Here is a 17,797-nt window from a genome sequence, read left to right as displayed (position 1 = left end):
TCAGTTAGAAGGGGACCCAAAGGCAATGTTATTCACTGGAATTGACCATGAAGGTAGGAGCAGAACCACAGTGCCTCCAACTCCTAACATGGAGGTGATCCAAGAGTATACCATGGCCTGGCTAATGGTATCCAAATCCTCTGTGAGATCAAGGAGAAACAATGATGTCGCACACTCTGTTTCTCTCCTAATAAAGTTCATCCACCAGGGCCAATTTGATCCTCCAACCAGTTTGGGGGGACCCAGACTTAAATGGGTCTAGATAATCAGTCTCACCCAAGAGTGCAAGTAGCTGCACCATTATACCTTTAATTATAAGAGAACATAGCTAAATCTGGAAATCTCAGCATCCAGCACCTCCCTTTTCCCTGGCAAAGTGTGGAACTAAATTAGGAAATATTGCCTAAAAGCTAACACATTAAACTACGTGGAATTGTGCTATGTGTGCTTTGGATTCGGAATAGTTCCATTTGCCACCTGTGCTTTAGAAATAGAAATTTAGAAGCCATGCCTGAGCCAATGACCCAACTCTGTTTTGGCGAGAGATGACCAATATGGCTGATTGAACTGAAGAGACACACCTCCCCAATCTTTCTGACTCACAACTTGTCTATATTTGCCAATACAATATTGGAAAAGCATTCTTTTTGTTCAAAGGTTTTGAGCAGGTTTTATTCCTATGGCAAGAAATAAAGGAGCTTACGGCACAGTTTCCACTGCTGGTAGGGGATTCTGTGCTACTGTAAAGCACAGTCAATATGTTATCCATACAGAGGCCAGACAGATCCTGTAAGAGTATGAGAGGCAATGCAAAGACTGTGCCAAAAGTAGAAATGCACACACACACTATCTCAAGAGGAGCTGTGTGGGATGAATAAGTATCTGCTTGGGGATTAAGTGTTTTGGAAACAGCCATCCCTGCCAGGGACCTTGCAAGTCTCAGACCATTATACTGAGCCCAAGCAGGTCCCTTGAGCTTGATAGCAAAATCCATTCTTTCAGCTGTAAAAATTATATGGAAGCTTACATTTCTGCAAAAAGCCAGTATAATCCCCGAATGTTTTCTGTAGGAGTCATATGGCTTCAGCTGATGATATATACCCTCAGCAAACAAGAACTGCATTCGCAAAATATTCAGATGCTAGCCAAATCCATTTCTTGCTGCTTTCTCCCATTTTCAGAAAAAAATGGACGTAATAACTGTTTATACAAAATGGACCTAAAAGCTGTTAGCATTCATATATATAGGTGATATATTCTAACGGAAAGTTTATAGCAAGTAGAACATGTTTCTATGGGAAAGAAAATTCAGTTAATATACAATTTAGCCTTAGATTCAGATATTGGGGTATCAAGCTTATGAGATATCTACCATAACAGGTGAACATCAGTAAATACAGAAATACATTTGACAGTAGACGTGTTTGCATTCGGCCTGTTTTGAACAATTAATTTACCTGCTAGTCCAACACTCTTTTATTCATGACTCTACCATTGTTAGTGGCCTAATACAACTATTACATTACTCAAGTCCATCAAGAATAGAATAGATCAGTGGTCACCAACCTTTCTGGGCTCAGGGGCCCATTTAGAATTTTGAGAGGATGTTGTGAGCACCAGCCACAAAATGGTTGCTGCAAAGATTGACCCATAATGGTTGCCATGAGGTTGTGGGTTGAAGCAAAAATAGGAATATTGCTATTACTATATTTAAAAAGCATGAACTGATTGGTTGACCTGAGAGACCAGGGTTCAAAACCCCAGCTGCTCACTTTGTCTTCTGCTGATAAGTGTAGATCAGAGCCTTCCAAACTTTCCATGTTGGTGACACACTTTTGAGACATGCATCACTTCGCAACACACCAATTTGGCTTTACTAGCAAACCGCAGGTTAAACTAACCCCTTTCCAGGAGCGCAGGGAGCGTTCGCACGACACACCTACACACTGCAGCCAACTCACTAATGTGTCGCGACACACAGTTTGGAAAGCTCTGGTGTACATTTTTGGGGCAGATGGTTTACTGTTTATAAAGCTGGATAAACCAAACACACTGGAGAGACTACCAAATATGCCTTTGGTTAATGCAACCTCCTTGAATTCCCATGTCCTGTTTATCATGAACAATAGAAACCACTTTAATTTTAGTGCTAGCAATACAGACTAAATATGCCCCCTTAAAGCTTTCTACAGAAAAATATATGCTCTGCTGTATATGCTACTGTTAGATATATTGAATTAAACCCGGCATCTGTAGTTTTGCTTTATTTTCAGGCCAAGTAGCCAATTTATTTCTGCTTCAGGCCTTGGCTACTACCAGATAACACTGGTCTGACTCAATATATGATAGGACTGTTGACCAAGAAGTTATTTAATAGTCCTCATTAACCAGTTCTCTTCCACCAAGGCTCCTTTTCTCAGTCTTGCTAGTGCAGGCTATAAATTCTGATATGAAGTTTTTATTTCTTCATTTGATGGGCTTCCACAGCCACAACTGTGTTACCCATGACCCTTTCAACAACTTAAGTAGTTTAAAGTGAATTTTCCACTTGTAAAAAATACATCCTTCCCTAAGCCTATTACTGGTAAGAAACTCTGGATGCCCTTTGTATAGAAAGGGGATGGTGTCCCAAATGCTTCTTTTAAGTCCTCCCAAGGGATTAGCACAGTCAGTTGGGTTTTCTCCCCCTTGAGCAGCATACCACTATGTCCTTTTTTCTTTCTTTCTTTTTTATTAAATATTTTCTTGTTTTACAAAAGTGTTTGCAATGTCTCTCTCATATTATTTTGTTCCCATGTAACATTTTTATTTGTTTCATTGGTTGAGACATCGGAAAGAGGTGGAAAGAGGTGGAGGGGGGGAAGATGGGTGGGGTCGGGCAACGGTGTTACTATTTTACTTACTATATGTAGGGTTTGGTGTCAACGTTTGTTGTTTGCTTGTGTTCCTTTGGTGGTGAAAGAGGTTGGGGTTGGCCTAGGGTGTGGTTGTTCATTTGTGGATGGCTGTGGTGGTCTTTGTTTTTATGTGTGAGTGGGGTGGGTGGGTGTTTTGGATCAGGTTAGCCATATTGATTTGTATGCTGTTGGTGGGGTTTTGTCGTTGTCTTGTTGGGCTGTGTATGTGATAAAGGGGAGCCATACCGGGGTGAAGGTGTCTTCTTCTGTTTGTCCCCGTGTCAGTTTCAGTTTATTGGTTAATTTTTCTAATAAGGCTGTTTCCCACACTATTTGGTACCATTGTTCCATGCTTACTCCTGACAGATCTCTCCAGTGTCTGGCTCTGATGCTTCTGGCTGCTGAAAGTAGGTGGGTTATGCGTTCTTTGTGGTGTAAGTGGGCATTATTGTCTTGGAAGATGTTTAGTAAGGTCAATTCTGGGGTGATTTCTAATACTTGCTTGGTTATTTTATTTATTTCTTGTATGGTTGTTGTCCAGAATAGTTGGATTTTGTGGCACTCCCACCACATGTGGAGGGAGGTGCACCCTCTCCAGCATTTTGGTGGGGTTCCTGGGCGTATTAGCGCTAGTTTTCTTGGTGTTAGGTACCACCTGTAGGTGAGTTTTAGAGAGAGTTCTTTTCTTTGATATGGATTTAAAGGGGGGGTTTAGACCACATTTTGGTCCATTGAGTGGGGTTAATCTCATAGCCTATGTCATCCTCCCATTGTTTTTTGATTGCATCTAGGGGGTTTGTGGGATTTTGTAGTGGTATTTTGTCCTTTCGATACTCTCCTTAGTTTCCAGAGCACTGTGATATGGAAAGCTAGCATTTGAGACATGGAAGGTAAAAAAAATAAACCACTCTGTACATTGAGCCCAACAGGACCGACTTCAAAGTAGACCAACAAAGAATTGCTCTGCATACCCCATTCACAACTCTTTAACAGGTGGCAAGCTGCAAAAGAGGGCTGGGATCCTGTATTTTAGTTATTCAGCAGGAGAAACTTGCAGGACAAGCTAAACTGTTCATGCACTAGTGACCTCCCACTTAAGGATATCAGCACAATTTTATTTTCAATTCCTTTTCTAATGGTCCTCGGCATAGAATTTGTTTTTTTTCACAGCTGCTGCACTCTGGGCCAACATCTTCATCAAGCGGTCATCCATTATGACCCCAAGTTTTCATTCCCAGCCACTTACTGCCCGTTCAAATCCCATGACCATATATGTGAAATCAAGGTTATTGGGCCCTGACATGCATCACTTTACCCTTTTTAAATATTGAATTGCATATGCAATTTAAATGCCCATTCATTTAGTTTGGAGAGGTCCTCCTGGAGCTCTAGTCATGCCAAGCCCTGGCTTGGTGCCAGGCAATGAGTCCTTAAAGGCCATACTGGACACCCCAAAAGACAAAGTCCTTGAGGAGCACATGAACCCATGAGTCCATTGTGAGGATCCCCTGATGAGGAACTCCTAGGACTATTGGATGAGGTGAATCAGCCCCCTGGTCCTTGAGAATGGAGCCACCAAAAAGCTTTGGATCCAGGTCAAAGTGTGATAACATAACACCAGTGTCAAAACCTGACTTATATCAGAGAGAAGATGATTCCACACATTAAAAAGACCCTTGTGGGTTTTTTTGCAGGGGGCACAGCTCCATATGCTCAAACTGAAAAATCACCTTTGCTCTTTAGATTTTACGTCGATTTCCCCATTGCCTACATGCCACACTAAGCCACAGAACAGTTTTCAGAACCCCAACGTAATTGGAAGGGTGAGACAACTTCTAGCTTTCTATCATGCTTAATCATTTTTGTTGCATATGGCTAACAAAGGTAATTAAGAGATCTTCGGTATATACCCCAAGCAAATGGAATTGGGGAGGGGGAAGTCCATTCAGTTGCCAGACATGAGCACTGTCCCGCCTTGATTTTGCCTTGTGCAACCTTTAGAATGGGAAGAAGATTGTAATCCACCGAGAAAATCATGCACACACTGTATATCTCTGTATTATTAATTGGCCAAAACATCGCATTTTGTTACAAGCAAAGGTTGTTATACTCATTATTGTTATGCTGATGATTTGAGATCAAAAGTTAGTTCCCAAATTGCAAGTAAAAGCAAGCTAAGCCAGCCAAAGTTATTTGTATGATAATAAAGTATCCATTATGATTGCTCATGTATTTTTAAAATGTTTTATATCTTATTAGATTTCTCACACAACTGAACAATTCATGCACTATTGCCCCTGAATAATACATAAATGTGGATTATAAAATGCAATACGATAGAGTAATTACTGGCTGGTCGGTTATACAATACAGATATCATAGCTAGCCACTAATTGCCAGGACAAGGGGCAGGGGAAGCTGTCTTGATTTCTCTGCAAGATTTTTTTCTGCAGTAAATTCCTGGAGCTTTTGTTTTTGCATTATATCTATCTGTTTATCCATGCAAGTGTGCAAGTATGTATATAGATGTATACAGTGCTTTTTTTCTGGGGGTACGCATACCCCTAAACATTTTGTGAATCTAAGTTTGGTCTCATTGAGAGACAGTATTTAAATATTGGGAAAATGAGAGTACCCCTAAACATTTTTTTTAGGAAAAAACCACTGGATATATATAGATATACGGTAGATAAAAATATAATAATGTTTATATAGATGCAGCTGTCTATATACACTCAAGACTGATGCATATTTATGATTTATATAATAAATAAATAATAGGTAAAATTCATTCTGACACAGTTTTTCTTTCTCCTTTTTATACATTAGATATATTTTGTGTTATAACTTGTGGGGGGGGGATCAGAACGTAACCTCAGTGTATGCCTATGGTATAGGGTGGTACACAAATCTAATAAATTATAGTCGTCATCGTCATCACCATCACAAAGTGCATTCTGAATTTGAGTTGTTCACATTGGGTTTCACTCAAATGCACGATTTTCCCCAAGGGGTCTAGACTGGTGCTAGAACTTAGTTGACTACAATCTAATAATGATGATGTGCGTGGATCTTGGTACGCGGAAGTTCTTCTTTGTTTGTCTCAAACAAATACATGAACACTGGGCCGACAACATTGAGGAGGGGCCAGCAGGCACGGACCAAGCTCCCCACTCTGCAAGTAAACTAAATGTGTGGAGGCAACCATGTGAACCATCTTAATGAGGTCTAAGATGAATGAAGTCTCACGGGTTTTTTTTAAAAAAATACATATAATGTTTTATAGATTTTTTCCAATATACAGTATCTTAACAAATAAAACAGAACCAATACTGAACACAAAAGATAACTTGCAATGTGCAATGACTAAGATGTGAAGTTTTACCAGTGGGAGACATTAAAGACAAAATAGCATGCGAGAGGCAGCCCAATCGGGCACTGTCTATGAGAGAGGCAGACAGACTCCTGCCAAAATGAAAAGCAAGTGCTAGGATGTGCATCTCCCGTTTCTGCCTCTATACTGCAGGTTTCAATAATAATAATAATAATAATAATAATAATAATAATAATAATAATAATAATAATATTTACACCCCACCCATCTGGCTGGGTTTCCCCAGACACTCTGGGCGGCTCCCAACAGAATACTAAAAACATGATAAAACGTCAAAAATTTAAAACTTCCCTAAACAGGGCTGCCTTCAGATGTCTTCTAAAAGTCAGATAGTTGTTTATTTCCTTGACATCTGATGGGAGGGTGTTCCACAGGGCGGGCACCACTATCGATAAGGCCCTCTGCCTGGCTCCCTGTAACTTTGCTTCTCACAGTGAGGGAACCGCCAGAAGGCCCTCTGAGCTGGACCTCAGTGTCTGGGCAAAACAATGAGAGCAGAGATGCTCCTTCAGGTATACTGGACCGAGGCCGTTTAGGGCTTTAAAGGTCAGCACCAACACTTTGAATTGTGCTCGGAAACGTACTGGGAGCCAATGTAGGTCTTTTAGGACCAGTGTTATATGGTCTTGGTGGCCTCCCCCAGACACCAGTCTAGCTGTTGTATTCTGGTTTAGTTGTAGTTTCCAAGTCACCTTCAAAGGTAGCCCCACGTAGAGTACATTGCAGTAGTCCAAGCAGGAGATAACTAGAGCATATACCACTCTGGTGAGACAGTCTGTGGGCAGGTAGGGCCTGCATACCAGATGGAGCTGGAAGATAGCTGCCCTGTACACAGAATTGACCTCTGCCTCCATGGACACAGTTACCCCATTCAGGACCAGGGAGTCATCCACACCTGCCCGCACCCTGTCCCCCCAAAACAGTACTTCTGTCTTGTCAGGATTCAACCTCTACCTGTTAGCCACCATTCTATGGACAGAGATGTATCTTTTTTTAATGTTGCTGCTGTAAAGCAGCCTTCCCCAACCCTACAGATGGGCTTCCATCTGCCATCAGAACCAGCCACCATAGCTAATGGCCAAAGGATGATGGGAGTTGTATCCAGCAACTTCTGGTGGGGGGGGGGCATAAGATATGGAGAACCCATCTAGTTCAACATCCTGTTCTCCCAGTGGCCAACCAGCTGCCTGTGGGAAACTTGCAAGCACAGGAGCACCCTCTTCTCTTGCTTGAGGAAAGCTGCTGTGAAGTGCAATGTACACTGAGGGTGCTATATAAATAACAATGTGCTGTGTGGGGAAAATCCATTAGCAAAGGCAGCATTGATTGCAGCCAACACACACAACTGCATGAACTTTTAATCCCTCAAGGAGCCACAATTATGGCCCCAAAGTGGTAGTGGTCTGAATTAGCCCGTAGGAAATCAAGCTCTTTTTTAACCTTGGCAGTCTGCAAAAATTATACTTTGTGTGTTCTCCTAGGTTTTTCTTTTTTACCAGAAGCTCCCATAAAAAAAACTGTTTTCTTCCCGTACAAAGCTCTATAATACCACAAGATAAAAAGAGAAACGTAGGTATCTTGTGGATATGCTTGCAGTGCTCCTAGGTAAGTAAACACAATATGTTTGTACTTTGTACAATTAACAAAAAGCTGGTAAATATTTAGAAGAATTGCTGGCATTGGCCTATAACTCAACTGCCCCCCACCTTTTGTTCTTTCTTGGAATTTAACCTCAGCAGAGATAAAGAAAATGGAGGTCAATACCAATTTTTCTACCTACTTCCTACTGCTCACTCAGCCTGATTTTTTCCCTGCACAATGTACAAAAGGGCCAAGAAGGAGCATTATCTGTCAAAAAGTAAAGTGCATTCTGAAACATGCAAAGCACCCAAGGGAGCCTCATTTGAATGTCTGCTACCTCCTCCCACGTTCCATCTTTACAACTGTGATCAGATGCAGACTCCATGACTTCACCATCAGCCAACATTTTCCTCCTCCACCTGCTTGCTCTATTTCCCATCTAGCCCAAGGGTAGCTGACATGGTCCCTTCCAAAAGACAATGGACTCCAACTCCCATCAGCCCTAGCCACCAGGGCCCTTCATCAAGCAGGATGAGAGTTATAGTCCAACCCCATCTGGAGGGCATCACATTGGTGACTCCTAACAATGAGATGTTGGTCACTTTTTTGTTGCATTTTGTTGACCTAATACAGATCGTTTTCTTAAGGGTCAGTGTGGCTACTCTTACTTTCTGTGTGTTCAGTTGTCCTCTATTAAAAGCAAGAAAGATCTTGCTGAGGTGTTAAAGTCAACATGAAAAAAAAGGGTGCAATGTTCTACTTGCTATAAGAAACAAGGACTGCTACAAAAAAACACAGTCAATCCATATCAAATTCCCTTCCCTTCCTCCATAATGTGCAGTGCAAAGTAACCCAAGTCCTGATTTTGTGAGGCAACAAGTGATCAGCGCAACAGCACCTGAAGTCCTTCTTTGTGTGCCTCCTCCAGGAGAGGTCTGGAGGGTGGCAATTTGAGAACAGGCCTTTTCTGCTGTGGTTCCCCATTTGTGGTGTAGTGGTTAAGAGCGGTGGACTCGTAATCTGGGGAACCGGGTTCGCTTCCCCGCTCCTTCACATGCAGCTGCTGGGTGACCTTGAGCTAGTCACACTTCTCTGAAGTCTCTTAGCCTCACTCACCTCACAGAGTGTTTGTTGTGGGGGAGAAAGGGAAAGGAGGATGTTAGCCGCTTTGAGACTCCTTAAAGGGAGTGAAAGGCGGGATATCAAATCCAAACTCTTCTTTTTCTCCTTAAGGAGCTTTGACTGGCGCCTCCATTATACACCTTTAAGTGCCAGGTGAAAATGTTCCTCTTCAACCAGGCCTTTGGCCGATTGACATCTGATGCTCTTTTAAAATGTGTTGTAGGAGAGGGGGCTATTGGTCTGTTTTTGTTCTCATTTTTACTATGCATGTTTTTTGTATTGTAATTTTATGTTGCGAACCGCCCCAAGATCTATGGATGAAGGACGGTATGCAAATTTAATTAAATGAAGATGCACTCCTCCATGGTCTCAAGACAGACAGATGCAAATAGTAGCAGTAGTTGTAGTAGTAGCAGTAGTAGTAACGACACAAGGTAAAGTGCATTACATGACTCAGAGAGGGAGGAGGAATGCAACACATGTTTCTTATCACACGTGGTTCCGCCACTCCAGAAGGAATGATCCTGGTGTCGATTTTCTGAATCAACTTAAGTGCAGGTGGGTGAATATCTTAAATTTCTTTTAAACTAGTGCTAGTCTAGTAAATTGGTGGTGGTGCAGAGACAGTATGGGTGAGTGTATGAGCCCTGCCCTGTTCATTGCATTGTCATCTTCCACAAGTTGGAAGGTGTCTAAAGTTATGAGTGTGTTGTATCTGCAGCAGCTTCCCACATGTTCTACATACCGTCCACCCCCACCCCCATTTGTTTAAATTTCCATAAAACCTGAAGGGGGCCAGCATTGTGCATGTATCTGCTGAGCTGGACATAGAGATTGTGCAAACAAGAAAACAGGTGTGAGACACACAGATGTTTCCAGAATAAATAGGGCTTTTTTTTATTCTGAAAAGATTACAAAAAAACACAACAACAACTAATGCAAATCCTCCTATCTTTACATCTTGACTTTCTTTCCAGACAGGTGTAGATAGGAGCAGGCCGACCCAAAGTTCAGTGCTGTTGCTAGGTGACAGCAAATCTTATATTTAGATTTGTAAACTCTTACTTCTATCAAAGGCTGGCTATGGGTGCCGAAAGCTCACAAAGATCATTCCGAAATACGATTACCATGTGAAAGCTGATGGGATGACTGCTCACAATGCACATTTGTAAGGCAGCTTCTCTTCTGGAAAAAAATAGTATCTCTGGCTTTGTATAATGTAACATTTATAATCCGAATGGTGGTTATGGTTAGAAATAAACATCCATGCTTTTATAGCATCAGCCTGCTTGAGTCATAGGTGGGACTGGAAAAATAACAGATCATCCAGAAATACGATTGTGATTTTTCCAGCCCTGCACACAGGCATAAACTGAAAGAAGATAATAAGATCCCTCCTGCACCAGACCAAAAGTACATAGAAACCAGCATCTTGCTTCCTACAGTGGCCAACTAGGTGCCTCTGGGGATAGGATATGAAGGCAAGAGCTCTCTCCCATTGTTGCTTGCCAGTAGCTGGTATCTGGAAGCTGCAACCAGACACCATGACTAACAGCTACGGATAGACTTACCCATGGATTTGGGACTACCTTTCCTGGTATGCCCCGCAGAGGACCTTACGGTCCACAAATGACAACATTTTGAAGGTCCCAAGTCGCAAGGTGGTTAGATTGGTATCAGCTAAAGCCAGGGCCTTTTCAGTACTGGCCCCAACTTGGTGGAACGCTCTGTCACAAGAGACTAGGGCCCTGAGGGACTTGACATCTTTCCGCAGGGCCTGCAAGACAGAGCTGTTCCACCTGGCCTTTGGTTTGGACTCAGCCTGACCCTTATGTTTCTCTCCCCTTATAGTTTTGATCTATGGGCTACTTTTAAAATGAGGCTGCATTTTAAATTGGGTTTTCCTCCCTATTATGTTTTGACTGTAATTTTACTGGTGTTAGCCGCCCTGAGCCTGGCTCTGGTCAGGGAGGGCAGGGTATAAATTGTTGTTGTTGTTGCCTTTTAGAACCATCAAAACTAGTTGCTGCCACCACATCTTGGGATTTTCTTCTTCTGTCAAGGAGAAATCTTTTGGAGGCAACGGGTGGGCGAAGACATGCCAGCAGTGGGTGAGGATGGAGCCCAAAGTGGCTGGAGTTAGAAGTGGGCAAGACAACCCTTTTTCTCTCTCACTGCTCCATTGTAAGGGCGTAAAACATCCCTACTGGATCAGACCGAAGGCCCTTCTAGTCCAGTATCTCATAGGATTCCACAGGAAAAGCTCACAAGCATGGCTGCCTTCTCCAGTGACTGGCGTCCCAAGGAATATCCCCTCTAACACTGGAGGCAGCAAACAGCCACCATAACTAGCAGCCAGACCTATGCAGAACTTGTCTGAGGAAGTCCCCAGTCGGTTGGGAGGTATGGGTTGTGGAGGCCCAGGGTAAGTGTAGCTGGCTGCCTCCCACTGCAAGGGTCTGCTAGCAGCTACTGATAGCCTTATACCAATATGAAGGAACTTTGTTGATATGGGCTGTTTGCATGAACTCTGCTTTTATAGACTTGTGTATTATATGGGAATGCTAATCTTTTATGTCTGCTTGTTGGAGGGTTATAGGTCATCTGCCCCAGCTGCAACAAAACATGTCTCTCCTGTATTGGTCATAAACTATGCTACTTGGAGAAGCTTCAGGGTGACCCAAGGGAAGCTTTTAGGCTGACTGATAAAGGGCAGCCTTGTTGAAACAAAGTTCCCTTTATCTGGTGGCAGAGAGTTCTTACATGGGGAAAGGGTGGGCTGAACTACAACTCTCATCATCCATGGTCATAGGCAATGCTTGCTGGGGCTGATGGGAGTTGTAGTTCAGCAACATCTGGACGGCCAAAGCATCCCCAGCCTTGGAAGTGGGAACCATTTAACAATCTCTGTCTAACCAGCTTCACATGTTCAAATGTCCTTCTGAGCAGAACACAAAAAAAATCCTAACTAATTAATCTAACTAACTAACCATTTGCTCTCCCCTCCCCCCAAAAGTTGGTTATTTAGATTTTGTAAATGTCACAGTAATCATGGATTGCATCTGCTTGTTCTCTCCACCGCCCCGCCCCCCGACCACATTATAAGGAGAAAAGTCTTTACTTTCCATTGGACAAATTCATTATTCATGCAGTTTTCAAAAACCAGAGAAATTATCTCTAAAATAAGCAATTACTTCAGTTTCACAGCTCACTGGCTGGGCATTTAGTAAAGCTGTTCCTTGCATCATGTCTTCCCTTTTCCCCCTTTTTAATGTGCACAGGAATGGGTTGTTTACAAAGGTAGCCAGAGTATTGCACAGATATTGTACACATATTAGTGAAGAGGAGGCATTTCAACATCAAGTCTTCCAGTGTATCCACTTTAATGAGCTCTGCTTCCTTTGCTTTACAGCAAAATGCATTGTTTTCTGTGAAACAAACACTTGAAACAGTTGCAACAACCCAGGCACAGAAGCAAGTCTTTCCTGCTGAATGGTAGCATCAGATTGCACCTCTTAAGATCATAGGATCCTGATTTACACAGGCTACACTATTTAATCAGCTAGCCCAGAATAATCTAGCACAGTGTTTCTCAAATTTGGGTCTCCAGCTGTTTCTGGACTACAACTCCCATCCTCCCTAGCTAGCAGGACCAGTAGTCAGGGTTGCGCTCCAAGGCCCCAGGACCCACCCCACCCACACGGACACTTATTTTAGTTTTAAGTTTTTGGGCAAATTTTGGCCACAACTTTATTGAAATACAATCACGTGAGCGGTATTGGCTTAGGCATTGACTCCCGACTATAGCTGACTCCACCTCTCTGGGTGATAGTCCAATGGGGTTAACCAAATGAGGGAGCAAGGTCAATGAGGACCAATCGAAGTTCATCCGGGGTTCCTGTGGTCCTGGCATGGCCCTAGCCCATCAAGAGGGCTTCGGTCAAGATCCAGGACCCCAAGATTCCTTTAACGGAATACCCAGTTCCTGGAGGGGCAGGTGATGGCCACACCTCTCCTCCCCACAATCCAACTGAGCCAATGCCTAACCACCACCTTACAAGTTGTGACGATTGCTAGGTAAAAGTAAAGGGACCCCTGACCATTAGGTCCAGTCGTGGCTGACCCTGGGGTTGTGGCACTCATCTTCCTTTATTGGCCGAGAGAGCCGGCATACAATTTCCAGGTCATGTGGCCAGCATGACTAAGCCGCTTCTGGCGAACCAGAGCAGCGCACAGAAACGCCATTTACCTTCCCGCTGGAGTGGTACCTATTTATCTACTTGCACTTTGACGTCCTTTCGAACAGCTAGGTTGGCAGGAGCAGGGACTGAGCAATGGGAGCTCACCCTGTCACGGGGATTTGAACCACCGACCTTCCAATCGGCAAGCCCTAGGCTCTGTGGTTTAACCCACAGCGCCACCCGCGTCTTGACGATTGCTAAGGGGTAGGCAAAAACCAAGTGGCTAAAGCCAATCTGCCAAATGGGAAAAAAAATCCTACCCAGCCACTGTTCCAAAACAGGCGACCCAAACCAAAGCAAGGCCAAGCGACTCTGCCTAAATCTAGGGAGGGTGGGCAGGTGTTCAGGAGCACGAAGCAAGTGCCCCTACTTGCATCATGTTGCCAGTTTTAAAGCCCCTGGGATCACGCCACCCTCCAGCAATTGGCTAAAACAGCCTTGCATGATCCCAGGGAAATGGCCGGGACTTCTGGCTACTCCCCCATCAAGTAGCCCTGTAGGGGGAGAGCCCTGGTGCCCGCGTGCAACCAGAACCCTCTGTTAGGAGGATCCCATTTGTAGTCCAAAAACAGCTGGAGACCCAAGTTTGGGAAACCCTGAAGTAGATTGTTGGTGAGCCTCCGGGATTGTGTTTTTTTGTTTGTTTAGTCGTTTAGTCGTGTCCGACTCTTCGTGACCCCATGGACCAGAGAACACCAGGTACTCCTGTCTTCCACTGCCTCCCGCAGTTTGGTCAAACTCGTGCTGGTAGCTTCAAGAACACTGTCCAACCATCTCATCCTCTGTCGTCCCCTTCTCCTTGTGCCCTTCATCTTTCCCAACATCAGGGTCTTTTCCAGGGAGTCTTCTCTTCTCATGAGGTGGCCAAAGTATTGCAGCCTATGCTTCAGGATCTGTCCTTCCAGTGAGCACTCAGGGCTGATTTCCTTAAGAATGGAGAGGTTTGATCTTTTTGCAGTCCATGGGACTCTCAAAAGTCTCCTCTAGCAGCATAATTCAAAAGCATCAATTCTTCAGTGATCAGCCTTCTTTATGGTCCAGCTCTCACTTCCATACATCACTACAGGGAAAACCATAGCTTTAACTATACGGACCTTTGTCGGCAAGGTGATGTCTCTGCTTTTTAAGATGCCGTCTAGGTTTGTCATTGCTTTCCTCCCAAGAAGCAGGCGTCTTTTAATTTCGTGGCTGCTGTCACCATCTGCAGTGATCATGGAGCCCAAGAAAGTAAAATCTCTCACTGCCTCTATTTCTTCCCCTTCTATTTGCCAGGAGGTGATGGGCCCAGTGGCCATGATCTTCGTTTTTTTGATGTTGAGCTTCAGACCATATTTTGCACTCTCCTCTTTCGCCCTCATTAAAAGGTTCTTTAATTCCTTCTCACTTTCTGCCATCAAGGTTGTGTCATCTGCATATCTGAAGTTGTTGATATTTCTTCTCGCAATCTTAATTCCGGCTAGGGATTCATCCAGCCCAGCCTTTCGCATGATGAATTCTGCATATAAGTTAAATAAGCAGGGAGACAATATACAGCCTTGTCGTACTCCTTTCCCAATTTTGAACTGGGATTGTAGGGAATGATAATTCCCCATCAGCTACTACCAAATCCTTTTAAAAAAACCCACAAAAAACCCCTGGAGATGCCTGGGGTTTAACCTGGGGCCCTCTGCACGTAAACCACGGGCTCAGGAATGCTAAATAGTACCGCGATTAAAAACAAAACTGTTGTACAGACCTTGGAGTCTGTCAGTGCTGACCCTGCTTCATGGGACCACATCTTCTGCCATCGTCACCATGATGGTGTTTGTCTGTTGGATGAGGTGGTCCAAATGGCTCTTTCCTCCTTTCCAGCTGACTAACATTTCTTCGTTTAAACTATTTCTATACTGCTCAATTTCCACCAAGGTCAGGTTCAGAGTCTCACCGTTTAAGGGATCAAAGCTGCCGCACAATGTGTCAAAAGTCAAAATCTGCGTTTCAGGTTTTGCCAGTGGATTGTTAACGCCAACAGATGGTGAAAGTGTGCCAGAATCCGCCAGATGGCTCGTGCCACGTGAGTCATGGGTACTGTACAGAAATAACGAAGGCGTCCTAGCTGGGTTGTTGGGTCTCGGTTGGCTAAGGATCTTGCATGCTGGCAAGAATGTTCTTGCCCTATCGGAGGACAGTGGGGACGGGTGAAGGAAGGGTCATAGCTCAGGAGGAGAACATGCAATCCTGGCATCTCCAGTCAACGGATCTCAGGTGGCTTTTGATTAACTGACAGTTTCTTTAACTGGGTAACAAGCTACAGTTTAAATAATTGTTTTCACATTGTAAGCCACATTCCAATATCCTAAATCACATTCTGATTTCTAGGGACCAGCTGTCGAATACCAATTTAAACAGGGAGTTTTGAGTATCAAAGCAACAATTAAAAAAACAAAGCAAAAGCAGAACAAAAGCAGCCTGTACAAGAATTGCATTAGGGAAATTAGACCCCGATTATTCTCCTTCAGATATATTGTCAAGTCAGTACTGCAGTGGATTCTGACAAGAGCATTTGCAGAGATGGGCTTCGCTTTCTCCTGACCATGTCCAGAACTACTTTGTATTCCCAAGTCTCTGCTCTGCCGCTCTTCATCCATCACGATCCGTCCCTGCCTATTTTGCCGTCAAAAGTCTGCTCAACATGCCTGCCTTTTGTACAAGCAACCACGCTTCCTCCCCAGTTGCATGATTTTTATCTGAAGTGAGCTTGCTTCATTTCTTCCGCCTGTTTTTAATGAGTTTTTAAAAACACCAGTCTCTAGCTGCTTTGTATTCTAGCGTGGCGAATGCCTCGCGCCCTGAGTGCAGACAATTACATAAAATTTCCTTTACGTAGAGACTAACGGGGAAGTATAAATACAGTGTTAGCCCTGGTGCTGCTTAAAAAGAGAAATCATACGAGCATCCGAACAATGCTGAAGGCTGAGAAAGCCGCATGCCTCCAAATTGCTGTCAGTTTTTTTAAAAAATAGAGAAGAAAATGCCAATGTCCTCACCTGAAAGCAAGTGCATAAATCAGAACCGTTGGTGCTCTAGATGTTGCTGAACAACGTTTCCCAGCATTCCTGGCCATCAGGCATGTTGGTTGGGGCTGATAGGAGCTGTAGTTCAACAACATCTGGAAGGCCTCAGGTTCCTCACACTCAAAGGTAGAAATCTTTATAATTAAATCAATAAAAATCTAAACAGAAACACCTGGAAGTTACGGATTGCCTGCCAACTCCTTGTCCATACCATCCACCTACAAATCCTCTGTTGGTTAATTTAAATCTTAATTTATCCTTCAGCTAACCTTCTATCCTTCGGAAATATGCAATATTTTCTCTCTTTTTTTGCTATTTTGGGACATATTGTTTTATTTCCAGACGTTCATGTATTTCTCTCATAATAATACATTTAGGAATAAAAACACGAAGGTTCAAAGAAGATCATGGGATGCATAGTATGCAAAGAGCAGAGTACGTAAAGAAAAGCTGTTGAGTACTTACTGGTATGTTGTCGGGCTGACGTTGATGCGACGAGGATGACTTCCCGACTCAAATTTGCTTGCTAGGGTGACATTATTGCCAAAGAGACAGTATCTTGGCATTCTCACACCAACAACTCCAGCCAGAACAGATCCTGAGTGAATCCCTATCCTCATCTGTTAAGGGAAAGGGGAAAAACAATAAAAAATGAAACCTCTTACATCAAATCTTCTGTTATTTCCCTTAGCGAATGAATGGCTGCTCAGAATCCAGTACGATATTAATTTAAACCGGTATCAATAGCCACAGATCCAGATGATCAGGAATACTCTGGTTTGCATTTCTGAAGAAGTCAGATAAAAATGTGAAAGAGTGTTGTGTGCGTGCGCATGCGCAAAGGAATGAGTCCACATGTTTCATTGTAGTAAAACGCATCTCATTTCATTTGGGTTAACCCCAGAATATTTCATGTTGCTAACTTTCATAATCATAAAAAACCATACCAACAGATGCAATGGTATGCAACTTTGTGGCCACTGACAGAGTATACGAAAACATGGCCAATTAATACACGCTCATGCCATTTTTGGGATGCGGGTGGCGCTGTGGGTTAAACCACAGAGCCTAGGACTTGCCAATCAGAAGGTCAGTGGTTCGAATCCCTGTGACTGAGTGAGCTCCCGTTGCTCGGTCCCTGCTCCTGCCAACCTAGTAGTGCAAGTAGATAAATAGGTACCGCTGCGGCAGGAAGGTAAACAGTGTTTCTGTGCGCTGCTCTGGTTCGCCAGAAGCGGCTTAGTCATGCTGGTCACATGACCCGGAAGCTGTATGCCAGCTCCCTCGGCCAATAAAGCGAGATGAGCACCGTAACCCCAGAGTCAGCCACGACTGGACCTAATGGTCAGGGGTCCCTTTACCTTTACCATGCCATTTTCAAAATCAATAGTATGAGATAGTTATGTACATATTGACTACATCAATGAGGTTTTTGTCTACCGCAGCAATGGGGAACCTGTGGCCCTCTAAATGGCATTGGACTCCAACTCCCATCAGCCTCAGGCTGCA

General features: G+C 43.6%; 1 protein-coding gene across 2 annotated transcripts in view; it reads right to left on the bottom strand.

The window, feature by feature from the left end:
• The window catches only part of GUCY1A2 (guanylate cyclase 1 soluble subunit alpha 2), a 154,220-nt gene that overhangs the window by 3,562 nt on the left and 132,861 nt on the right, over positions 1-17,797 (bottom strand). For both annotated transcript variants that reach the window (XM_083736612.1, XM_083736613.1), the window contains exon 7: positions 16,754-16,908. In XM_083736612.1, the coding sequence (XP_083592738.1) occupies positions 16,754-16,908 (155 nt within the window). The remainder of the gene's footprint in view (positions 1-16,753; positions 16,909-17,797) is intronic.

This window comes from Podarcis gaigeae (genome assembly GCF_964106915.1).
Source record: "Podarcis gaigeae genome assembly, chromosome: 4".
Lineage (NCBI taxonomy): Eukaryota > Metazoa > Chordata > Lepidosauria > Squamata > Lacertidae > Podarcis > Podarcis gaigeae.
The sequence above is the reverse complement of the archived record's forward strand: the minus strand, read 5'-3'. Positions and strand labels throughout refer to the sequence as shown.